This window comes from Alligator sinensis, unplaced genomic scaffold (genome assembly GCF_000455745.1).
Source record: "Alligator sinensis unplaced genomic scaffold, ASM45574v1 scaffold469_2, whole genome shotgun sequence".
NCBI classification, from domain to species: domain Eukaryota; kingdom Metazoa; phylum Chordata; order Crocodylia; family Alligatoridae; genus Alligator; species Alligator sinensis.
Window position 1 is genome coordinate 299284 of NW_005842988.1, and position 26619 is coordinate 325902.

At 50.9% G+C, this 26619-nt stretch overlaps 1 protein-coding gene across 1 annotated transcript in view; it reads right to left on the minus strand.

Moving 5' to 3' along the window:
* The window catches only part of SETD5 (SET domain containing 5), a 58857-nt gene that overhangs the window by 27074 nt on the left and 5164 nt on the right, over positions 1-26619 (minus strand). The window contains 12 exon segments of the mRNA XM_006036623.3: positions 1803-1880; positions 2058-2304; positions 2593-2702; positions 3142-3259; positions 3752-3900; positions 10573-10815; positions 12971-13009; positions 14281-14468; positions 15442-15500; positions 15827-16038; positions 16799-16904; positions 20518-20692. Of these exon segments, the coding sequence (XP_006036685.2) occupies positions 1803-1880; positions 2058-2304; positions 2593-2702; positions 3142-3259; positions 3752-3900; positions 10573-10815; positions 12971-13009; positions 14281-14468; positions 15442-15500; positions 15827-16038; positions 16799-16904; positions 20518-20588 (1620 nt within the window). The 5' untranslated portion in view covers positions 20589-20692.

The following is a 26619-nucleotide window of genomic DNA, read 5'->3' on the forward strand; positions in this document are numbered from 1 at the left end:
GTGTATATCGACAACGTTTCAGAGAAGAAGGACATTGGCTGCCGTGGTTCCCCTGCTTTACCTGTGGCAGCTATAGCTGTGAGGTCTGTGTTGTGTCAGGGTTGAGGGTAGTTTTATGTAGAGTTTAGACCATGGCTTGCCTGGGATGGTTTGGACAGGGCTGATCCTATCTTAGGCAAGGGGTTGGACTAGATGACCTTCCAGCCTTGCTTCTCTATGACACCAGGGGTTTGCTCATGTCAGGACCAAATGGACAAGTAGTCTGATACCACTGGAAATAAGTTTTATGACTTGACAGTACTAAAGACAAGTTAATCAAAGATTTTTCTGGTGCTAAGTGCAAGCAAAGAAAGCAAAGAATGATTCGGGAGACCAGCTTAGAGAAGAGGGGATTGCGAGTTATTGGGACACTGAAATATTTCATAAGGAGAGAACACTGCTTGAATATGATTGTCTCCACCTAAGAGACCAACATCCTGGCTTTAAAAGTAGCCTTACACTAGGAAGAAGAGGAGCTTTTATTTAATCCCTAAAACTTTGTCTGCATCTCTGACTGATCACCTGGCATGGCCATATGTCACAGGTCTTTCGCCATGGAGGACTCTTTACCCTGGAATTTAGTATCTGCAGTCCCAGTTTAACAAAATGATCTTTTGAGCTTGCTACAAAACCCATCTGCTTGAGTAAACAGCCAAGGCAGGCTGCATTTGGGGCACATGAAAAGTCCAAGCTTTTGAACTGTAATCTGTTTGCTGGCTGGTGGAAAGCAAACAGCCACTACAGACTACACACACATTTCTTTTTATCTTTAGTCCTCAGCAAGAATAGAGCCCAGGAGATGTCCATCCCATGTCCATACATAAAATAAACAGTTCTTAATTATGCAGAAAACGTTATGATCCAGAAAGCCACCCCATACGCTATAACAAACGGACTACCACTTCTCTGGAAGAGTGGCAAAGAAAACAAGTAGCCTTCAGCATTGATTCAAAGGGTTCCTCAAAGATTTGAAGATTAAGAGTAATCGTGCCATAAATTACATCAGTGAAGGCTGCGGTAAGAGGGTAGCAAAACCAGCATACGAACGATGCATTGCCGAGGTCTTGGGGAACTAAGAACTTTTACAGGTATTTGTGAGAAAATAGGACCTACTATTAAAAGAGATGGGGAATTCCTAAGGACTCCAAAAGTACCAAGAGAAACATTTCAAACTATTTTCTTTAACACAATAATGCCCAATAAAGCATGAATAATCTGAATGTATATGGATAAGACTGTATGGGCAATCTTCAACCTGGAGTATTAGCTAGCTCCATATGGGCTGTGCTGGAGGAAATTTAGAGAAAAAGATGAGCTCAGGGCACCGGAAGAACTAAAATGTGAGGGAAGACTAACATAGCTAAATGTGTGCATGCTTGGCTAGACTACAACCAAGGAGGAAAGCAGAAGAACAATGTGAGAGTCACCTACATTTTTTTTATTTGAGGTGCTCATGTACTAGGAAGGAGGACTAGCTCAAAAGAAGATGAAGAACAACGGGACAAAACTAAAATTTAAAAAAATAAAAGGGGTTTGCTGCTGGAACATTTTAGCTCTGGAACAGCCTCTCTAACTCACAGTTCCCCCGCTTGTTGTGCACAGGCATCCTGGGAATGCAGAGGGTATTTCTGGTTCTGTCAATGGGCAAGGGTTGCTCCAAGTTCAAAAATGCAACCCAAGAGAAGCAACCCATCTTCACAGGAGGACCTGCTCCAACTGTCACCAAAATGCAAGACTCAGATCAGAGTGGAAGAGGTACTTGCCCGTCTGCTGTGCGCCAAGGCTCCCTGCTCATCTGCAGCTTCCTCTTTCTCCTCTTGCTTCTCTTCCTTGTCTGCAGCCTGAAAAGCAGCATCAGTCACCACCACAAAATGAAAATAAGGCCGTATGAAAGCTACAGGGCTTGGTTTTGGTATCCCACTACGGTAAGATACAAGGACAGACCTCTGCCTCTGGTACCAGACTCCTCCGTGGGGAGTGACCATGCCTCTGACATGCTAAGGTGTCAGGGATTTTACCTCAGTGTCGCTGGCTGCAGTGGGTCCCTCTGGAACCTCCTCGGCCTGCTGACTGCTGTTCTCATCAGATGCGATGCCCTGCTGCTCCATCTCCAGCTCCTTCCGACGGGCTTTCCGACGCCGCGTTTCTGCCCCAAGCAGCGTGCCTAGCACGGGTGGAGGTAGGTGTTCCGCAGCATTCGGGCTTCGCTTCTGTACCGGGCAGTTCCGGTTCCCCTTGTGACATGCACAGTCCACTTTATAGTTGCTGCTCCAAAGACACAAACATATCAGCATCACTCCATTTCTCATACCCCAACAGGGATATTCAAAGTATCCCCTACCACGCGTCACACCTTGTTCCAAAGCAGAGACCCTGCCACCTTCCGGCCTCTGCTGTAGAAGACCACAGCAGAACCAGGTGAAATACAAACCCAGGAAAGTGCAACTTGGTAGCAAATGGAGCAAAATGTAGGAAGTGAGGAAGGGGCTGGAGGAAGAGGAAGATATCCAGGCCAGAGAGCAGTGTAGAGCTTCTGGGTGAGGAGGCACTCACCAGATGTTGTACTCGTAGTCAAAGGCAATGGTGACCTCTGCATCCTTGGCAATGGTGGCAACGGCATAGATGCATAGGTGGATCATTCCATCAGCAATCACATGACGAACCTTCAGAAACAAGGCAGAGAGAGACTGACATCTCCACAAGAGATATGATCTTTGTCCCGAAGGTGGAGGTCTCCTCCCAAGAAGAGTTCCTGCCTGCCACAGTACAATTACCACTTTCCTTGACCTCGCTTATCCTCCACCTTTTCCTGTTTTAGCCCAATTCCCAAGCCCTGGCCAGGGGGAAGCTGTAGTGGGAGCCGTTCCTTCCTGAGAAAGGCTCTGCATTCCCCAACCTATTTTTTTCAAGCTTCCAGCTTAAGAGCCATGAGAGGTGCAGCCCTTGGCTGGGTGTTCGCCCTCCTTTTCTTTTACTGGCACTGCTGGGAGCTGTTGAATTCATTCAGAATCCGGATGCTTGTCTAAGTGATTCCAGTAAGCCTAACAATGAAGTCTGTGCACTCCAGACCCGCACTTCCACTCAGGGGAGGTGGAGGCTTACCTCTGCGTTTGGTGTGCAGGAACGCCTGATGAACCGGGCGTCATTGCCGAAGGTGCGGGCATCCACGCACATCTCAACACCGTTGAACTTGGAGTAGAACAGCACGAAGGGGTATGGCCTGGGGGAGCAGCAGAAATTCTCATAACCCCTCAGTCCCAATTCCCACCACAGCCATGGCCGCTACCCCCTGCTTTACAGGGTGTGGACACAGGTAAACTGGGACCTCTTCCAGCTTTAGCCGTGGACAAAGCAGTGTTAGAGTTGGACCAGTTTTGTTTGAATTGTTCTTGGCTCATCGCACGTAACAGCGTGTGCCCTTCTGGAACTTTCCTCTTTTCAAGGGGACAAAAGGTACTGTGTGTCCACACCCATAGGCACTGCACAGAGGACCCCTTCCCATCGCTTTGCTCATCCAGGGGCGATGCAGCTCCTAGCTCATGACACAAGGCACCTAGCCCGAGGAGGCTCGTGTTCTGTAAATGGGCAGACCTGTCTGCATCGTGGTACCACTGCCAGCCCTCCCAGTAGAACCCACAGTCTGATGCAGGGTGCGCTCCTGCCGAGGTGCCCAGTGAATCGTGCCCCACTGGTCACCGCATCGTACTCTTACTTTTTGAAGAAATGCCCATTGACCTCGAATTGCTGCCGTAACATAACCTTCCCACGATACTCAATGATCAGTGTGTCTAGTGCCAGGTCTCTTGCTGCCCTCAGGATCTTCCGGTGCTTCTGAACTCGAGTCACTCTCCCCAGCTGCAACTGCAAGAGAGACCAGAACAGCGCGTGGGAATGCAGAACGAACCCTAGGCCACAGCCCTGCAGCTGCTCTATGATCCACATGAGAACAACCCTGTCGCCAGTACCAGCACGTGAGCTCTGACCACCTCAATACACAGGATATCCCAACAGACACCTGCCTACAGACAACGGCTGCTCAGCCACGTAGGGAACCGTAACCTTGCTTACCTGACACACTCGAAGCAGGTCCATTATACAGAGTACTTCAGCCTGCTTGCGGCTTGGAAGCAGAACCAGGGCTACCAGTCACTGGCAGAAGAGCACCCTACCTCCTGAGCATCTCTGAGGCTGAGATCCCTTCCACAGACTGGATGCCCCAAGTCTTTCCCACATTACAGATCATGTTAAACATGCTCAGAGGAAGAAGCACATCCGTGCCTTTTGCACAGCATGGTCAACTCCACTTGACGAGCCCAGCACTTTGGCTGGCAGTTTCTATCTTCACTGTGGAGTGTTGGTTTGTCTCCAGTGAGGCTGGATCTGTGAACATTAGTACTTGAAGAAAGGATTTTTTTGGAAACATTAACCAGTCTCAGTGGCAAGGTACACAGATCCATTACCGTGGGATATTCACAACAGCAGGCCTCTGGCAGGGGCTTGCAGTCATAAAATGAAACTAGTAGGTAGTAAGTAAAAAAAACTAAAAGGAAGTTTTTTTCCCCACACTGCATAATTGAAGCCTGCAACTCACTGCCACCCGACGTGTTGGAAGCTGAGAATTTAGCCAGATTCAGAAAGGGTTACGCGTGGCCTCTGAATCAGAACTGCCCAGCCGCTAAATGCCAGAGCCTGAAAGTGGGAGAAGAATAGTGGAAAAAGACCCCGTTCACTCTCCCTTCCAGCACCCAGTCCCTGCCACTGGGTGATACTGGCCAAGGTGGACCTATGGTCTGACCCAGGACATGGCAGTTCTTTCTCTTCTTACATATAGCAGCAAAATCTTTCTTTAACCATGGACTTCATTACAAGATAGGATACACCTAAACATCCCCTTCACCTTCCTACAAAGGGATGCAAAGGCGTGGGGAAATGAAGGGCCATTGGAAGCAGGATGGTCGCGGGCAGAGTCTGGTGAATTTCTGGTGACTTTCCAGGCCGAGGGCTGTCCCCCTGTCTGGACAAGCTCCACACAGGAGATGTGCCTGCCTGCCCAGTTTGTCAGTCCTCCTAAGGATTAGGCTTTGATCTTAACCGAATCAACAACTTTGCTTCAATGTATGAGGAGAACAAATGTCATGATAGCTGTCAAGAGTATCTAGCCAAACAAAGAGCACAAGACTGGGCCTTGCTGAAGAAAACTTTGAACTTTCCTCATTAAAAAAAACTCACCCAATTGGAAGTAGACCTGGGAAGGTCTACTGCAATGGCTAAGCAGCAACACACTGCCTTCTGCACCAGTTCAATCTAGTTATTGCTGTATAAAGAATAAGGTGAGATGAAGGCCGATGTCCCAAGACAGCATGTCATGTTGGGATGTGTATGGCAGCATTCCTTGACCATGCTGAAAACACTTCATTACAGACGCTTCTCTCCGTTGAACACACTCATACACTAAGAAAAATCTCTCCTTGAAGCGCTCGTGGCTGAGTTTCCCTGGGTAAGCATGGCAGTTAAACCATGGCCTCTGCCCCAACCAGAGGCCTGCTGACTTCTCTTATGCAAACTGAGAACAGTCACGATTTGTTCAAATATTTATTAGAAGCCTGTCTGGTTCCAGGAGGACTGATCTTGCAATAGCAGACCTCCTCTGTGCAATGCTGGGTTATTCAGGCCCAAATGCCACAACTTCTGTCACCAGACAAGCACACAGTGTCCCTGCACACACTTCCACCCACCTGGCGAGAACTGGAAAAGGAAAGACGCACAACACAGACCCTGACCAACTTTGCAAAATTCAGTTCACCGCTTCAAAGCTCTGCTTGTCCCCAGCTCTCTGAGGCTAGAAATCAGAAGGGGAGTAGTGGCCAGTTGTCATGCTCTGATTTGAAATGGAGGAGAGATGATTTAATTCCTGTTGTGGCTTCTTCATGGATTACTGACACTGGGAACAAGACAAAGCTGCCTGCAAAATTCACTTACAGAGGTACACCTTAGCCTTCTGTTCTCTCGGTCTGTGGTCTAACACCAGAGACCTGCTTGGCAAGCCTGTGCATGCCAGGACCACAGAGAGCAGCTAATAACCCTGTCTGCTCTCCTGGCAAAGAGGCATTTTTCCTTCTTGTCACTTATGGACCGCTTTGACTTGTCAAACGGCTTACATCTCTTTCCGTAACTCCTGCTAGGAGCCAGGACTGCGAGTCAACTTTGCTGATGACTCTGAAGTTTCTGCCCTCCACAAGGTGCCTGGTGTGCCACTGAGAACGTGATCCGTCTGAACACCTGACCCCAAGGGCCGAGCATCAACACACCTGTGTGAAGCACCTGGCTCAGAGAGAAGCCCGTGCGCCACACATGCTTCAGGTTCAGAGGGATCATACCTGCAACGCCACCCACCAATGGAAGCTGAGCAGTGAAAGCACGCAGGGCACTTATGGAGGCAGATGACATGCCAAGTTTGTCTGCTTATCTATTTTTGTCAAACAGATGTCTTCTATGCATTTGCATGCTCAGAGGAGCAGGCTGCGATGATGTCTTGGCTTGCCCACCTGTGACAGGCCTGTATTACTGGAGATTACCCCCTCTTACAGGTAAAAGAGGAGAACTCTTTCACAGGAAAGAGATTGGAGAGCCACTGTGGATGGTTTGCTAAAAACATCAGCTCAGCGCTCAGCGGACATCAAAAAGACAAACAGCATGTCAGGGATTATTAGGAAGGAAACTGTAAGGAAAACTGAAAGTGTCATTATGCCCTTCATAAATCTGTGGTGCATTCACACCTTGGATACTCTCCCCAGTTCTGGACCCCACACCTCCAAAAGGATATAGAAGAACTGGAGAAAGTCCAGAGAAGAGCAACAAGGACGATGAGTGGTATGGAGGGGCTTTCATATGAGGAGAGACTGCAGAGGCCAGGCCTGTTCAGCTTAGGTGATATGCTTGAGGGGGGACATGAGAAGGGTTTACAAAATACTAAAAGGAAGAAAAAGTCACTAGGGATTTATTATTTACTCCCTACCCCAATACAATAAACCAGTAGGTAGCAAGTTTAAAGTCAACAAAAGGAAGCTCTTTTTCATACAGGGCATAACTGAGGTGTGTAATTCACTGCCAGCAGATGTTGTGGAAGCTGAGAGCTTAGCCAGATTCACAAAGGGATTGGACAATTCTTGGAGGAAAGGGTTATCAGTAGCTACTGAGCATGGGAGTTAAGTGTACAGCCTCTGCAGCAGAACTTCCTAGACCCTAAATGGTGGAAGCTGCAAGCGGGAGAAAAACAGTGGAAAGCACCTTGGCAGACCCTGTTCAGTGCTTTCCAGCATCCGCCCTTTGCCCCTGTGCAACACAGGCCTATTTCGTGTGCCACGGCGTCAGGGGCTTCTGCCCATCATGGAAATTATAAGCCTCCCTTACTAAGGGAGACCACCAAGGACACACCAACTAATTACGGGACAACAAAAAAGAAAACTGGGACGGGAGCGGGGTCACAGGTTAATAACAAGGAATTTGGAAGGGGACGCTGAGCAGATTGCACCGGCCAGCACCCACTGTCCCCTGAAGGAGTCGAGGGAGCCTGTGGATGCTGACCAGCGAAACTGTGCCCGGAGACACAAGCAGACGAGTGCCAAGAAGACAGCCCGATGCTCACCTGAGTTCCCCCCAGCCAAAGCCTCCTTCCTGGTCTTATAGCTGGGCAGCTTGGCCAGAGCCAGGAGGAGGCTGACCAGGAGGTCCCAAGACTTAGGGCCATAGACAGGGAGTCCATAATAAAAACGTGTGGGAAGAAGCGCAGCCAGAACCTCAGTAGGAGGTTCTGAAGGAGGCGGAAGAGAGGCTGCAACCTGGCGCACTTGAGGTAGGTGTGCACCAGGGTCTCCCTCTGTTAGCATAAGGGGCAGGTGTCAAGGGTATCTGTAAAGCGCACCAGCTACACGCCTGTGGAGACTGCTCCGTACAGAAGGTGCCAGCTGAGGTCCCTGGTGGCTTGTGGGATCAAGGTGGAGTACAGACCTGTCCACCAAGGACCCGCGTCCCTGCCCTCGCCGTGAGTGCCCCACCACTCGTTGACGAGGCAGGACTCAAGGACGGGATGATGGACAGTGTGGACCAAGAGCGTGTAGAGCTGGTGGCGGTGGGTGGTTCAGAGACGGAGCAGCTTGGTATCCCCCGGCCTGCTGAGATGGGGGGGCCTGCCAAGGCAGCAGCCTCATGACTAGCTCCAGAGGGCTGGGGGATACTGGGAGGCAGGGACTACACTTGTGTGGGACCTGGTCAATGTAGACGAGGGCAGCGAGTAGTAGGGCAGCCTTTGCCTCCTGAAGTAAGTGGCAGGGAGCATGCAGCATGGGCAGCTCCATACACCGGGCCAGTGCAGAGGAATCTGCCCACCCCTGCCTGGCATAGTCCAGGAGGTCTCCAGCACAAGTGCTGTTGGCTAGGACCATCTTCAGGTGCACCCAGAGCACCTCTGACACTAGCACCACCATCCTGTGATAGCAAGATGGACCTAGCGAATGGCAGTTTTTAATGCTCTACAAGTCTCCTCCAGTTGGGAGCAATAAGCCCTAACCACTGGGGGAAGCAGCTGTAGATACCTTCAGTTGTGATCACGGAATCACTGACTTGAGAGTAACCAAGAGGCTTCTTTGGTCCAACTGCTTCCACTGATGCAGCATCAGCTGCTCTTAAACCACCCTAGATGGATGGCTCGCTAATCTTGTCTGGAAGCCTCCAGTTAAAGGGATTCCGTGACTTCTCTGGGCAGCTTTTTCCACAGTCTTACTGCTCTTGCGGGAAACAAGTTTCTTTTGAGCTCTGATCCAAATCTACTCTGCTGCTGCTTAAAGCCACGGCCACAAACCCCATGTTTCATAGCTAGGGAGAGCAGTGATCTTGTGTTATGCTGCGACTGGTGCACACAGAGGAACTTTCTTGACTTATAAAATGGGTGTGGAGGGAAGATATGGTGGAAAGAAACTCTGCCTGACAGTTCACCCATGCCAGGCAGGTGGCTGTCCCCACTCTGCTGGGAGAAGGAAGTGGAAGGCAGGGATGGGACCTTCAGCAGAAGCTGGGATCAGTAACCAGGATCCTGGGGCTTAGCAGCAACTGGAGGAGACAACCTGATCTTTGACACCAAAGCTCCACCCATGTTACACCTGCCCAGGCTGCAAGTGATGAGCGTCACAATATTCTACGTATTCTTGCCTGAAAAAACCCATGCTTTTTCAGAATCAGAACATCCAAAGCCTGAGGTTTTCTGCTTTGCTCTGTCCTGCTATGCTCTGTGAAGGCAAGTGAAGAAGCAGCACTGATCTGGACATACCAGTATGCCTCCCAGGTGCCACCTTGCCCTGCCTTCAGCACTAATTTGGTGTTTACTAAAACCCCTACTCAGGGAAGGGGCAAAGAGCATTTGGAGGCAAAGGCGGCTTTGAAAGAGTAAGCCCCCCAATGGGCTGGACTTCTATCTCCCCCTTCCCCCATGTGGGCCATTCCAGTCCTCTCCAGGATGGTCTCAGCAGAACTTTCCTCCTTTCTACTTCACAGGACCCACTTGGGCTCGACGCGCCATCCTGGTGATGGCATGGGATTGTTAGAGGCAGTGCCCTGAAAGTCTCCCTTCCTGCACTCTGGTGCAGGTGGCATTTGTGCTGCATCCTGAACTCCCCTTCCATGGGTAGCGGTAAGCAGGTGGAGGAGGAGGAGCATCTCAGCTCTGCAGTTAGAGGCCTGGCTGCCGACACGAGCTAGAGGGACTAAGGAGTGACCTTCTACTTGGTATGCTGCCCTTCTGGCTTGACGCCCCTCAGGGGGGCTGGAGAGAGAACCGTGTGCTCCAGACTCTGTCCTGTTCTAATCTTGCCATTTCCTTTCCTGTGGGGAGAAGGCTGCAGAGCAAGCCAGCCCCACCTGACGTTGGAACCCTCTCTCAAGGGGTCAGTCCCCCCAAATCCAAAACAGCAAAGGAGGCCTGGGGCTGCCAAAAACTGCAGAGACAGACTGAGGCACACAAGCATCTACAGATCTGCGGTGGGTTGGGACTCTTCGGCAGACATGCCGTGCAGTCAGGGAAGGCTGGCTGAGCCACCAGCTGCTGTGGAGATGGACAAAACTGGAGGCAGGGGATTCCCCTAGTTGCCAGTGACTGAGAGGTCTTGTTCTGTCCCCAAGCTGTGCACAGCTGACATCCCCCTGGTAACAGATCTGTGGCCCTTGGCACAAAGCAGAAAATACGACACATCCCAGGCAGGTAGCAAACAGTGGCATGGCCGAGCAAGGAAGAGGCTTGCACCCATCTGCACAGAAAGCTCCAATTCCCTGGCAAACAGACTTCGGAAGGCTGAACCAAGAGGTAAAACCCTCAGCCTAATGTCACGTGACCTCTCCCATCTGTACTCAGACCTGCCTTCCTCTGCATCTGCTCCTGAAATAGTATCGCTGCCAGCTCTGGTGCTCTGACCCACCCCGCCCTGCTCCAAACCTAGGTCCCTGTAGGTTGGCCTCATCCCCTCCTGCATCCGGGCTGGTTCTTACCTGCATCTGGGACCCGATAACAGTGTTATTGCAGGCCAGTTCTGTCTTGTTGATTGTGTCTAGCATAGCAGTTTTGCCCACATAGTCTTTGTGAGAGCTCAGGTGCCGTTCCAGGAGGTTCTGCACATCAGCACTGTACTGGTTGGTAAAGGCTTCTTCATACTGATCTGTCCAGAGCCGGATCCGGTTCTCCCACCCCTCAGCTGTGTTCTCATCCAGGGCATGTGCTTCAGAAGGAGAATTCTGCACCAAACAACAAAGGGTGAATGACCAGCACGTGCTGGAGACAGACCTATGTAAAGAGCTCTGCGGGGATTGCTGGAGAAACACCGAAAGGAGACTGATCCGGAGCTAGGAAGCGACCCCATGACCAAGCCTGAAGCCCCTCCCAAATACTCGGTGGGCACCGGTCCCAGACCTTTCCCTAGCCAAGACCATAAAACTGCTGCATGGGGAGCTATCGATAACTTTGTGCCAGGGGCAAACTACGACTGGGATGATTCTTTGCTGACTGACTAGGTGCTGCAAAAGCAGAGGGAAGCATGATGGAGGACAGGAAAAACAGGCAGAAGGGGATGACTCTGCAGTCTTGCCCTATGATCCACCCAGGCATTCCCAGGCCACCCAAGAGTGGAAGTGAGAAGAAAGCCCCGTCAGCATACACCAGCAAATAAGCTAAATATGTCAAGGGATGCCAGATCCCTCCCTGGGTCTTCCTGTATGGAGACAGAAACTAGATGGGCGACAATGAGGTACATGCCATGTTCTCCTCGCCAGTCTTCTGACTACAACTTCCCCTTGCCCACTCTTTGCTTGCCCAGATCCTCTCTCACCTGGCCCTCGTTGCGTCACCCACAACCACAACAAGGAGGACATAAGAGTTAATGTTTACAATAAGGAGAAACAGGTTAGTGAAAATGCATAGCTGGGTAGAGGCTTAGAAAGGGAAGCTCAACATAGAGAGGGAATTGAGAAGGAGAACAGCACAGACAGGGTTAGAGTCAGAAATAGGCAGGCATTTTCAAATAACAACATATAAACAAACACTTCACTCTGGCTTGGAACATCACCACTGTGTCCATCATCCAGTTATGAAAGGGGCAAATTTGCTGCTGCTGCCCTGTCACCCCTCCCTCTTCCACTCTCTTGTCAGACTGACTTCTTGCCTCTGGTCTTAAACTAGACCGTCACTCAAGTCTCCCTGTGTTCTGCAATACACGTGGAGGCCCTGATCCTTATCAAGGCCTCCAGACACAACTGGATTAACAACAGAGGCAACCAATAAGTGACCCAAGGCATGGAAGAGAGATCTGCATGAGAGGAGATGCAGAAGACTGGGACTGTAAGTTCTGAGAGGGAATGAACAAAGCCATGATAAAGGCATATGGCAAGTGAATGAAAAGTGATAGTCAGGTAGTCCTGCTCACCCACTCCTGTAAGATAGTAGTTAGGGAGCCAAACAATGAAACTGAAAGGCAATAGATTTAACGTGGATAAAATGGAAATAGTCTTATGTTATACAACTCGTCTACGGAGCTCACTGCCAAGAGTCGGCAAGATTCATAATGGGCTGGGACATTTTGGCCCTCAGATACCACAACACCAACTCATACATACCATTTAGGTCAGACACACAATAAGGGGCATGAGGATTCATTTCTAACTTTATGCTCGCAAGAAGCTCAGAAATGACAGGACAGGGATCGTTTAAATGCTTAGGACAAACTGAGACAGTACCAGACTTTGTGCACCTCCCTTTGAATCACCAGGCTGTGGTAAGAGATGAGACGCTGACTTGAGGGACTCTTGGTATGGCCCATTAGAGCAACCCTAGGTTTCTAAGATTGTTGAGATACAAGGATAGCCCCGTCCTCCCCTGCCCCGCCTTTCCCAGCTATAGTGCCAGCGCTGCGTCAGGAAGTCAAAATGCCTATGTTGATCTATTCCTGTCCGTGGAGCGTGGAGAGGAATGACACCATTTCTGTTGGGAATTCCAATACTACTCATTCGTATGGTCTCAAACATCCAACTGAGAAAAAGTTTAGAAGAACCTTTGATACCACAGGACAGCCGACTCCCCAGACACAGGACCACGACCCATTTCTGCATCTTGGATTCAAAATTCTCCCTCACAGCTACCACTAATCAGCCCCATCCTAGAGGACAGCAAGGGGTTCACCTACAGCACAATCTGATGACCCCCTCAGGCAAAAATACAGCTCACCAGCTGATGGGAAATTCCTCTCAGACTCATACCAGACAGGGCCCTTTGCGGTGGCAGGGAGGGGCAAGACTTATTCACCGCACACTGCTAGAACCAGACCCCCAGGCAAAACAAGGCCGGAAGGAACCTGCAAGCAGAAACAAGAGCGCAATGCAAGCATCCCATTCTACTCACCTTCATCCGCAGAGACTTCCGGGAGCCCTCTCGAAAGGCCTGTCCACAAAACAAGAGTGATACGCGTGAGTGCTCTGTGCACCAGGGAGCCCCAGGATCCCACTGCAATCAGGTGCTGCTTAAAACATTCAGCTCAACCCCAACCAAAGTGCTCAGAGATCACAGCTTTTCAACGAGGCAGAAAGCCAGGGAGATTACATCAGGGCTAAGGCAGAGCAAGAATGTCCCAAAGAGGGATTCCAGCAGATCTTTGAAGGAAGTTCTGCTACCAGGCTTCCTGACCCAAAAAAGCCAAAATCTTACTGTCCACATCATGACTACTCTCAACAGCCCAAACCGCCCTGACAGAAGGAAGGCCCAGAATTGCCTCTTGGAAAAGGCTATATAGTCAGCAATACTTAAAACAGAATCAGCTAGCTAATCTACAACTACTAAAGATCACAAGGGGCCAGGGCTGCCAGCCACTCTATACTAGCTAATACATTTATTTCTATAATCGCTGTGGCTTCCAGATCAATTCCAAGCCTCATCTGGGAGCAAATTATATAGCATGTAGCTGCTGGTGATAAAGACACAAATAACTGCTTTGCACCACCGCAACAAAGCTGCCCTGCAAATGCACTGCAAGTAACTGCATTTCACCACCCCTGGGGGAATCAGCTCAGTCCTGAAGAACCTTGCCCAACCCCACCAGGTGCTGCGGCCCTAAATCCTCATCCCATTGCCACCAGTGACCTCTCGGCCACAGGCAGACACAGACCTTGAAGAGACTCTCCTAAACTTTGAGAAGAGAGCAAGAAGAACGGGGAAACAATTCAGAGCTGAGCCAAAAGCCTCAGACGACCAACCAGCAGTTCTGGGAAACAGGCTAGGAATCACCAATAACCCTACCTGTAAAGGCTGAAGCGGGGGCTGAGGGGGGTGTCCTCAAGCAGTTCATAAAGAGTAAGTGGTGGGACGAGAACTTCCCACCCAAACAGGCACTGCCTGCACCACTGGGGAACAACTTTCTTAGCAAGTATGCCATCTAGTAGCCCTGCCCCCACCAAGCATCACTCTTACCCTGTTCCCCTGCCTGATCTGCTGCTCTGCTTTTAGCTCCCTGTGCTCCCCAACCTACCATGTGCCACACACACAGGCTGCCCGTGTTACTTGTGCCATACGTGCCACAGGCTGGCCATCCCTGGCCTAAGCATAATCAGGGGAGGCTCACTGATGCTTGGCCTCCAGCAACTGGAGAATGGTGCAGCCTGCTCTCATTACTTCTCTTCAGCATCTGGTTTGGATCGCTTCAGCCTTGTCTCACGTACCTTGATCTTTTTGGCCTTTGGTGCAGTGCGAGCCTTTTCTGTGCTCCTCTTCCTCTTCTTAGATTTAGTTCTGCGAACCCGGTTGACAGTCAGGGTGATGCTTGTGGGTGTGTGCTGTGTAGCAGTGTACAGCACTGTGGAGGGCGAGAGCTCCTCATCCCAACTCTCAGTTGCACTGCTATCTCCACCTACGAAGAAGAGTCAGTAGCGTCTTTTCTCTCTACTCCAGAGAACACAGCCCGTCTTCATGTCCTCTCAGCCCAAGATGACAACAGCAGTGCACAGCTCCCATTCGTGAGCGAGCACACAAGTCCAGCCATTGCTCACCGAACTTGACAGCTCAGAGGAAGGCACTGTTATGCACTTGGTCTTTCTAGTACCAACAGAACTGACTGCATCTTAAGTCCTTACAGCGGGGAAGAAAAGGGTCTGTGCGATCAGATCACCTCCCTATCCAAAGCCCCTCCTGCAACCCCCAAGCCACATGACATCCTACTGAAATCAAGGCCTACAGTGTACAACAGGTAAAGAGCAAGGGAGACAACGGTGCCAACAAGGAATTTTTTAGGTTAATGTAAGTACAAATAATCCTATAACGAGAACCATGTCTCATTCTAAAGAGGAAGCAAAAAAGCCCACAGACCTTGCCAACCTGATCTGGAGGAAAGGTTCACCCCTGACCCCAAATCTAACAATTGGCTTAGCCCTGAATGCATAAGCAAGACTCTTAGATACCTGGAGGCACACGTACCTGCAGCAGCACACGCACACCCCAGCCAACTCCTACTCTAGCTGTGATAAAAATCCAGCGAATAACTTTTCTTCTTGGCCCTTACAGATGCTCAGGAGAAGCCCAGAAGCATGGGACTACTGAACATCTCCTGCACAGAGACTGAATTTCCTTCCAACGCTACTGTGGGGTTACCCAATACTTGAATCTGCCTCACATAACACTGATTATTGCTACATGAACAGTCCTAGCTTATTATATTATCTTTTCATAAACATGTCAAGCTCCACCTCTAAGTAATGCGCCTACTACTATGAAAAGAAACAGGGAGTGCTGATCCGTTAGAGGGGACTACAACAGTTGCACGACGGTACCAAAGAACCCTTCTGCCCTGCAGACTACTCATATTTCCAGTACAATCTCAAACTTACCTGACACGTTGTCCTGCTTCCGGCGACGAAGTCTAATCACCTTCCCCCTGTTCATTCCTCTGCCAAAGGAGGATGTACAATTGAAGCGGATTTTGTAAGGATTAAGCCACTTGCAATTCAAGCAGATGATAAAAGATGTATGCCCCCAGTGAAGCCCAGCATGATAACACTGCTTTAACATCCCCGCCTCCAGTCCTGATGCCACTAGCACTTGCTGGGCTGGGCTGGGCTGGGCTGGGCTGAGAGCACGGAGGAGGAGGTCAATACCAGGTAAAATAATGGTTACCAACAGGAAGTCCATCCCCCAACCCAAACAGGATACTTCATTTGATGTTGAAGTCAACACTAGAGAAGCTGTCCAGCTCTGCATTGCACCAAAACTTACCTGCACTTCTCACACTTGATGAGAAAGCCATCCTGGGAGAGACTGCAGTGACACCAAGTCGGAAGAGACTCTGCCTCTGAGGAGCTCTCACTGTCCCCAGAGTTCTCCTCATCAGGTGAGTGCAGGCCATTTAGTTCTGCACGAGGGATGATGGTCTGGACGGGGGGAGAGGCTGGGGGAGTCGGAGGAGGAGGGGCTCCATAGTTATGATCCTGGAAATAAACACCTGCATCAGTACTATTCTGAACACTCTTATTAAAGCTCAGAAGCCTCAGGCCCAAGTCCACAGCCCGCTCAGCGCCCAGCTGCACCAGGAGCAACGAGCGTGAGCCCGAGGCCTAGACTCCTAAGTCTGCACACAGACAGAAGCAACATGAGTGGCATGCATGACAGTTCATTGTGTAAGCAGGTTATTAAGTTTGAAATCTATGATAGCAATCGAAATGTCAGCATTGATTATTTCACTGCTGATCATCTGAGGAGCAGTGCGCTTATCTTACAATCTCAAGCTGTCTCCCACTTTTCCCCCCAGCCTTCCTCCACTTGTGGTCAGTTATGCGTTGTCAGCACAAACCCTGCTGAATGCTGACAATAGAGTGCAAAGGGAAACCTGGCATCAGACAGTGCCAGTCCGCTGCGACAGGTGCTGCACCAAGAGTTCATTCATTTCTAAACTGAAAGGTGGTGCTACCAAATCTCTCCCTTGCCTCGCACACATCACAGGAACCAGGGGACCTGGCCACAGAACTTACACTGGGCTGGCAGCAGCACATATGGAGCCTTGGGAGCAACAACTGCTCAAGCTGCGGTCGGAACAGCAGAATGCCACCAAGTGCTGCTGCCCGAGAAGAGGCTGAACAAACGTGCAGCTCTGTGACAAACAGCCAGGGAAGGGGCTGTAGCAGGAGAGGATGAGCAGAGTGCATTGAAAGGGACTGGTGCAGCACTGCAGATGAAAGAGAAAGTACTCACTGCATATGGCAGCCCTCGATAGCTGTGCCTTTGGGTGGCCCCATAGCCATGACTGGAGTATACATTCTTCTCGCTGACAGCTGGACTAGCTTCCACAGACTCTGGGCTGCAGAAAGGGCCAGAAGTAAAACCCATCAATACAGCAATGAACTTCCCTGTGTCAGGCACCTGCCAACACCTCAGCAGTCTCTTTCTTCAACAAAGTCAACTCGGCATGAAAAGACTCAGGGCACCAAGGTACATCATCCATTTCACTAGGTGGTCTGGATGCAAGGTCTGGGGTTGCAGGATAAACCGGTGGTTGGCAGAACAGCTGAGCGGGTACCAACCCGGGCGCTGCCTCCCCTTATGCAAAGCAGGGTCTGGGTGTGAGGAAGGTGGGGAGAAGTCAGAAACATGCTGAGCCACCCAACTGCACTCTGCCCATTCTCAAGCTCCTCCACTAGTTTTCCGTTCACACTGAATCCAGTACCACCTTTCCCTGCTGGGTTTCAAAACCTTCCATGACAGTCCTCTCTGGGTCCATGACGCTTCTTGTGCCCAGCTTCTCCCTTCATTTCTGGGGCCTTGTACCCAGCAACTGTCGATGCAACTGTGACCTCATCTCACACTTTCACCTTCTCCTTCTCTCATCTCTTTTCCAAATAGCAACTGAATGTACCTTGCCTGCCTGGATGCCTATTTCTGTCCCGCTCAGCTAAGTATTAGGCAGCTCCACAAAGTATATCCTGGTACATGCAGGGAAGCTCCAACTGTCCTGCACACTTCTGGTACAGTTGAGGGAATCAGGGCACTCTGTATTACAAAAACGTGGCAATGAAACTCCCAACTCTGGCAAGGGGTGTGGGCAAATCAGATGGGCTTTTTGTTCCCTACGCGCAGACACTGAAAAAGCAATGCGCTCATGGGAAGCTGCTGCTAACCTGAAGTGATGATGCACACTTCCACCGCATGGTGGCGAAAAATATCAGTTCAAAATCAAGTGCAAAACGTTGTGCTGGCAAAAGGCTGCAGAAGCCCTGCTCAGAAGAAGGAAAGCTGCAATTCAGTGCAGGCAAGTGTTAGGTAATGAGGCTATGGACAGAATACCAGAAAGGTAATTTACTCTCTGCCGGGAGATGCTTCCAAATAAGAAATGGAAGAGCACTCACCACTATGCACATACAATTATGGGAACACGATACAGGAAAGAGCTGCATCCTGTGTGTAATTGCAGTCTTCTTCAAACATTATAGCATGGGGAGAGGCAGAGCCAAGAGACAGCGCAGGAATGTAAATCCACCTAGGGATTGTGTTTTTCTGAAGGGGTCTTCCAGGATTCTCGTTCTTGGGACTCGTTTGGCCCACGCGAATCAGGCACCACTCCCACCAGCAAGGGCCCCAGCAGCTCTGGTCACAGCTTGGGGCTTGAGCCACGCTGCCCGGGGCACCAGCCTCTCCCTTGTAGATGCTGCAGTTAGTCTTTGACACCTCTGCTGCATTTAGGTTTGCCCACTGTGAACTCCTAGCTCGTGGTGGGGGAGGGACTTGGCCCAAGCAGAAGCCTTTCTCCAAAACCTGACCTGCCATTTGGTCATGGAGGTGCTACAGACCAAGACACAAAGGGCTGAAGGCCCAGACTGGCAAACCTTTCATTATGCTGTAGCTCAGGATCTGGGACATGACATTATAAGCATGAATAGTCTTCATCATAGCTAGCTGTCTCTGCTGTTGAGGGGAAGAGAGAGTGGGTCACGTCCTGGGGCAGGCTGTATTTCTCCTCAGAGCATGTGCAGAGTCTGTCGCATCTTCACCAGTTGATGCAGCCCTGTTGGTCCTTTTTGCTCACACCTCCTCAGGATGCCTGCACTGGCCCATACTCAAACTCCGTCAGGCTCCTTCAGACTCCCGCAACCCGACAGACAGAATCTGTCCTCAGCCTAACCCACCACCGTACGCACCACCCAAGCAACAGAACACAAAGCAAGGCCGGGCATGGAGCACTGCCACCACTTCAGGAAGCGTTAACGATGCATCAAGACCTTTAGGGCAAGAGGCTCCGGTGCAGACCCCCCCGCCCCGCTTCAGTGGTGGGCCACAAGATGCTGAAGTTCTGAGCTTCAACAGCTCCCAACATCGGACGAGGGGGAAGTAACCGTTGAAGCTTTAGAGATCCTGACACAGTCACCCTGCTGCTCAGGACTTCTTCCTGTTTGCTAAAGCTGAAGAACAGCGGATGCTAAAGGCCCGAGCTACACAGAGCTGCCTGACCTTGGAGGCTTCATCAGTAAGAGTCCACTTTCCTTCCATGCCTCTGGCTGATGTAGATTATTCAAAGGCAGCGCTTCATCCAATAAGCTACTGCCAACACCAGGTGCCAAGATCTGGAGTGTTTCAAGGTTTGGGGGTGCAAAACGCTTTGGGGTGAAACTATCCTGCCAGGTGGCACCACCCCAAGACTGTCGCACACAGCAACTGAAGGCAACTAGGGTTTGTTTTGAGAAGGTCTCTTTCAAAGTGCTCCAGCATGGTCACACACTGAAGATACCAAAGTCTCCCAGGTCAGGGAGGAGGCACTGGCCTTGCAGAAAGCCTAGAGACACTTTTTCCTGATGTGTCAGTGCTCAAAATAATCTCCGTAGCCAGATCTAACTTGCCTTGGCTAGTAAGTGCCTGCCTACCGTGGCTAATTCTCAGGCAGAAAACACGATGACTGCATGATAGCAACATTCGCCTGTCGCAGCTAGTTTGAAGCTCTTGACAGTAAAGGCAAAGAGAGGCATTGGGACAAGAGGTGCTGATGGTTACGTGGCTAGCAATTAAAGACCAGCCCAGGATTCAGGTGCCTTCTGAGGCCGAAGCAGAGCAGCAGTCAAATGTTAGGTCACCAGTGAAGAATGCCCATCCTAAGAACCACTAGACAAGGGACAAAATGCCACAAAGAGAAAAGGATGCCCAGCGCAGATGGACACAGAGCAAGGCGAAGAGCAGGACCAACATGGTCCTGAGGGGAGCATTTTGACACACCATAACAGAACTTAAGGGGGGCAGTCAGATGTGGGGGAAACGCAGCAGCCCAATCCATAACACAATGCTCTTATGGGTCAAACCAGCAGAATTAGAAGAGTCCAGTCTTGCACTGGGAGATACAAAACTAAGATGTGCGAATCCTGGACAGAAGGTATCAGGAAAAACAGCAAGAAACAAATGGGCCAATTCAGGGAGAGAGGCGATGTGATCTCAGGACTCTCTTGAAAGGTGCAAGAGGAAAAAAGCTAGAGCCGTAAAGGAAACACTTCACCCACCCACCCCGCCTCTGGGAAAGAACATCACAGCCGCTGAGCCGACAACACCAGGGAGCAGGGACTTTAAAGAGGAGGGAAAAGTCTGTGAGGGGTTCCGAATTTTAGCAGACACCCGTTAATCAGAGTCAAGAGATGCAAAGTCCCACCAACACTGCGCAGAGATCGCACCACGGTGAGAAAGTCAGCTCCCACACCCAGGTTCCTGTGAAGGGGACACTCGAGGATTTCCCACAAGGATGCTCTTCCTGACGCCTGCTCGGGGAAGAGGGCATAATCTAGCTTTTGGAACAACTCTGGCTGGAAGTGCTTGAGACCTTATGACCCCCCACTTCCTCTGGCTGCTTCCTCATCTGTTCCCTTGATTCTGATCTGGCCAAACACGCGGAGCCTGAGAAGCCCCCGTACTAGCGCATACGCAGGGGATGCGGCACTTACTCAGATCCTGCAGCCATATCTGAGTAGGATGTATCTGGTGTGGTGACTCCCAGAGGGATTGCAATGCTCATGACGTCCGTCAGGGATCACGGAGTCCAAAGGGTAGCGACCGGCCGCTCCAAGGGCGGAGAGGAGCCGCAGAGCCTCGGCCAACACGTCACGGACATGGGGAAACCTGCCGGGGTGGGGAGGGAACAGCGTGTTGCATTTCTGTTAGTTTGGAGGACACGTGTGGCTTCCCTGACGCGCCTTCCCCCGGCACCTTAGGCACACGGGAAGCAAGCAGCTTTCTACCCAGTAAGATGCACCGTCACCTCTGCTTCTCGTTCAAGTGCCCCGTACGGCCCTGTCATAACCTGAAATGAGCCGCTTTGCCAACGGGCCAATAATGCTACTTCCCCAAACTAGGCTTAGCGCCGATTAACACACTCAATCTGTTCTTTTTGCACCTGATTAGTAACAGCTGTTGTCTCTTGCCACAGCCTTTCATGAACCTCCCCGCCACCCCCAACAAATCCCATTCCCAGAGAGAGGGAGCACAACAAAAAGCAGCCAGAAGCCTGATTTGTGCTCAAAGTATACCTACATTTGCTGCATGCGCACTGGGGTCACGTACTCATAATGCAAGAATCATCTGCAAACAGGCCACTGAGGCTGCTCTCTACGAGAGGCCAGCCCCCAAAATCTGTGTGGATCACTTGAGAGAGAGGAATGATGCAGGGAGCCATAAGCTTCCTGAATCCCATCTTACAACTCCCAGCAGCCAAGCCACGTCAGACATCACATCATGTCCTGATAGGCCCGTTGAACAAGAAACACTGCGGCCCCATTGGCTCCTTTCAGAACAAGAGGGTGAGTCACAGTCGTGTCACTCCAGGAGCGAGCGCAGCTGCGGGCCGCACTCTGCAGAGTGCCGTGGAGAAACCGCACTGCCAGACAGGAAAACCCAGGCCTAGGCCCTAGGGTCACTGCACCAGGACCCAGGTTTTTGCAGCAAATCCAAGTGAAATCGGTGAAAACACTACACTTCCAAAAAGACAACACTGCACAGTGGGGAGGGCAGGGTCAATGCCTGCGTGGGAAAACACACCCAAGGACATAAAAGTTACTGCTCGAGGAAGGTGTAGGTAGCACCTGCGCCTCTAACAGAGCCGTGCATGAAGCCGGCAAGGGCACTGGAAGGACACAAAACCCAAACAGCAAAGGACCGTGGGGAACCAGAGCGGAGTTCCAGCTCCTGGTCTAGCTTGTATTTATGCAAACCTAAGGAAGTGTACGGCGCTGCTGCATTTCACTGAATGCAAGCACAGACCGTGGCCTGGAACCAGGGAAAGTGCTGGGAGGGCTGGGGCAATCTGCTCTCAACAGCGGATCCCCTTCTCTGGAAGGAAAGCCTCGACTTCTTTCAAATGCAAGATAACCAGTTCCTCCGACTACGTGGGGACTGAAGCTCTGGGGAATACTTTAGGGCTTGGCAACTGCCGGTCCACACCAGCTGCCCATCCAGGTACAGTCACACTTGCTCGCTGGCGCCTCTGGTGCGATGCCATCCTGCCAGCAGTCAGCAAACACTCCTGGGCTGTGGAAAGGCCGATGGACAAAGCTCAACCCGGTAGCAACAGGTGCAGGCAGAGTCTGGCTCCTCTCGGTGAGCCGGTCTGACGATAACAGGCAAGTCTGCCACTTAAGCAGACAGCCCTGACCGAGTCTGAGAGGGGAAGGCAAGCACAGAAAATGCTGGTGTCAGCACGTGGGATTTGAAACCCAGTGTTCAGGATCCTTTAAGTCTTAGGCTTGAGGCCATCTCTCTCTGGGTATGGGGAAACCTTTCCCTTCTGCCCAACTGCAGCACTTCCACATGGATCCACCTCTGCTCCAAGCAACACCCTGCGACAGGCATCCTTCCAGTGGGATAAAGGGTAGAGGCATAGCACAGAAGACACCTGGCTTCTCTCCAGCACTTAGCAGTCCACGGTAATGCCATGCCATGCCATGGGGAAATGGACCAGACAGCCTTAGAAAGGAGGGGAAGGGGAGGCAGCTGAGAAAGGCAAACAGGCAGCCAGCATCACAGAGGCCAGCTGGGCATTCAGGGAAACAAGCCTTTCAGAACTGGAACCGTAGGACGTGCCTCTCAGGCCTGGGTCTTCTGCTACTGGTGTGATTTTTTTTTTTTTAAACTTAAGAGCCAGAAGGGAGATATTACCCCTAAGACAGGGCAGAAAAGGAGGTTCCCAGTTCCATTGGCTAGGCTGGTTCAACCTTAGAGACTGTCAACTGGTCTCATCTCATCTCCTCTCCAAAAATCGCACTGTTGTCGCTGCTAAATACATCCTCCTTTTCAAAGAGGAGAACTTGCATTGCAGTTCAGTTTCTACCCAAATGAGGCCAAACAGCTTATACCAAGACTGCAGACAGAGTGAAGCCAACTACCAGGATTTGCACTGATCCACCCGGTGCCTGAGAAAAGGCAGGCTCAAAAGCTGTGACCCATAGCAATGCTGCTGTTGCCATATTCTCATCCAGCAAAGGGGAAATACAGCACCAAAAATAAAAATTGTGTCAGCTATGAGCCCATGGCTTGTAGAGTACCAGCGCACACCTTACTGCCCGTGCTATCAGTCTTTCTGGTGCCTGTTGCATAGAGTGATTCCTCTTCAACACTAGGCTATAGGGACTACCAGAAAGCCAGAGCCAAGAAACATGCCTGAGGAAGGTCTGGAACCTGGAACAAGCAGCTTGCCGACCTAAGGACAGATGCCAGCATCTACTGGATGTCCCTACAAAGGAGCGATGTGCCTTCCCCGTGTGCCAAGTCACTCTCCCCTTTCTTTTTTGGTCTCAAGCGCCAGGGACCCAACTGACCCAGCACCCCTGAAGCGGTCTGTAGTCATGAGGCGGTGACACATGCACTAGGTTCTTTGTAGGACAAATAAAAGATGGGTCCTTCACCCAGATCATACAATGCAGGTATCGCACAGAAGCTGAGAAGGGGTGATGTCTGCTTCCTACCTAGCAGCTAACGACTGATCCTTTGACCCCAGCCGAGTTCCTGCCCCTTGGGCAGGCGGCTGGACCGGATGATCTTGAGAGGTTCCTTCCAGCCCTAATGTCTATGAACTCCACGACTGCCGACATCATCGATGTCCTGCTTCATGGAAGCTGCTCTCTGTACGCAGCAGGAGTATGCGATCACCTCACAGCCCTTTTGGAGGCAGGAGCCTGCTGTTTAGTTCTTCCTAATACTGCCGCTTGGACTTCTGGTGCCTAGTCTTGTCCACAGACTGCAGACTCAGACGTGTTATAAAAGCAGATCATAACCCCTTTGCTATTTTAAACCAACAGGATCAGAGATCTGCAGTGTGGCTTCTGGACCCAATACTCCCAGAACCCGCAGTAAATTATTAGAAACGTTGGTGCAACTGCAACAGGTCCCAACTCATTCTTCACATGATGCATTCCTCCCGCCAGCACTCTTCAAATACCCAGCAGCAAACTCCCCACTCTGGAGAATCCATCTTTATATTGGCCTGGGGACGCAAAGCCCCAACCTCTGTGCCAGCGCTCCCCAGAGCATGCCGCCCAACACCGCCCTGCTGTGGTGCCCCACCCGGCTGCCCTCTCCCCCAGCAGGTTGGCAGGGAGGACTCAGAGACCTTCCCCCACCCACAAGGAAGGTACCAGGGGCAGGAGCAGGCAATGGTGCAAGGTGGAGATGGCTGGAGAAGAGGTGCTGAGACTTGTGGGAGAAAGCGCATGGAGCTGAAGATGCGAGGGCGGTGGCAGTCTTGGGGGCCGCACGTGGTCTGCAGACCGGGGAAAGAGGACAGGCAAACCGTTAATGTAAATGGAAGAACTGCGCCACACTTGAAGGGAGACATGGCTCCTCTCTCAGAACAAGATCTGTTCAGGGGTATGGATTTCTCTTCTGCTCAGTCTGGTCTCATCCTATCGACAGCCCTTTGCATCCAACACGTCCTTCCTCATCCGCGCGGGGCTCCAGCCAATCTCTGTTTTCCCTCAGACGGGGGCAGGCCCCTCCCCTGCTCACAGGGCACCCTGCAGAAAGCTTTCTCCATCACATCACATGGACTGCAGAGAAGAGAATAATTAATCTTCTGTGCTACCGAGACATGGCACCGGGGCAACTGCACAGCACAAATTCAGATGCAGGGATGACACGGGGGCTGAACTGTCGTCTCTCACTTTCCCCTGCCACGGAAGCCAGTGCTAACTGCTGGCTTTACCCACCACTGTCCACATCACCGTGACAATAAAGCTGGCATATAAGGACGTTTGGAACTAGCAAAACCACTGTGCAGCAGTTAGTCCCTCCAGTAAGGGACAGCTGAGAAAGCAGAGCAGTGAGCCTCAGAACAGTCTGCACTGTAACCCTTCCTCTTCCATATGTATATGCTGAGACCCTATGGGCTGCAACACTGCCAAGAAAGCAGATGATATTCATCTCTTCTATATGCTAAGCCCATGTGATAATACTCTCCAGACCAGACTTGAAGGCCTAACGCTAATCTGGGCCAGAGTGAAGCAAGGTAAACTGATGAAGTCGGGTGACAGATGAGTTTCGATCAGAGGGTCCCAAAGTTTCACTCCTGACAAACCAATTCAAAGGGACAGTACTGCATCAAAGGGGCTTGAGGACTGCATTTGGCCTGGAGGCCACACTTTGCTTTAACTGGTCAAAAAAGAGCTACCAGGCCACATCAAAAGGGTTTGCTGCCACGTTTGGCCATGGGCCACACTTCGGGAGACCCTAGATGCTCAGGGCACTGCTACTACAGCGACAGTCATGTGGCACGAGAACCTACAAAGAGTGGAAGGGAATGAAGATGCAAGGGGTGTACACCTTAATTGCCAGAGCATCAGCTCAATTTGCTAATGCCATTCTATGCAGGACCACACTGTCCACTGGAAATCCTGGATACCGCAGCAGCAACAACTTGCAATTCTGCTCTCAGCTGCCTTGGAGTAGGTGGCCTCAGCTACTTCTCCTGAACACAGTTCTTACAGCATCACGATTGGCTGTGTCACCTCAGGACAAATTACTATGATGTGCTCTCCTTGGGACTACCCCTGAAAAGCATCAGCCACTGCTAAAAGTACTGGGGAAGGCAGATGTGGGCTCAGAACCTCTGATCTCTGAACATGCTGCTAGTGGACTTCCAGGTGCAGGTCTCATGGACAGTCACATTTGTTGACCTTTAAAGTTACCCTGAACAACGTTACCCCAGAGACTTGCTCACCCCATCGAGTACACTGGCACAGAACAAAATATCGTTGCGCGCTCTGCAGACCCCCGGACCCAAAGGAACCACTTCTCCTGCCACTTCTTGTTGCAGGAAACGTCTGCTGGACAGCAGAGCCCAGCACAAAGATTACTGGATTCATCACACCGTGTGTGACGAAACCACAAGGCAACAAAGAATCTAATCGGTTAATATGGGGCCAACTCAATTAGTTCGTTGTTTCTGTGAAAGTGGTATCTAAACTCTTTACCTTGTTTATAGCAAGGCACAGCTCAGCTTCGCAAGTCAGTCATGATGGTACTGAGACCCCTGACTTCCCATTACTGCCAATCACTCACTCTCACACCTAGAGCTGAAACCCTCTGTACCCTGCATGCCTATCACTGTGGAAATCACAAACAGGAGAGAGCAACCCTTCGAACCAAGACCGTACTCATTTATCTTGACTTGGATTCAAAGATGAGCGGGGTAAGATGCTGTTAGCTAATGTTCTATAAAGGTAACACAGATTTTAATACATGCTAAACCAGCCAAGCTGAAGCCTAGGGTGTGTTAGTTAGAATAATACCTGCTAAAAATACACTTAAATCCTAGTCAAGGCTTAGGAAATTGGCACCAGAAGTGTCCCAGGACACAACCCAGAGAGGTAGGCTTTAAGTAGGTCACATGCAAGTTGGACAGAAAGGGACTCCTGTTGCTGGACTCTACACTGGCCTTTCCCCCCTCAAGTTGTCCAACAAAGCAGCTCTACAAGAACCCCTCTTGTGCAGCAAGATGGTGATCACTGAGCAAACCAGCATCGCTACTGAGGCAGAGAGATGAGCAAGAGGAAGGGAAA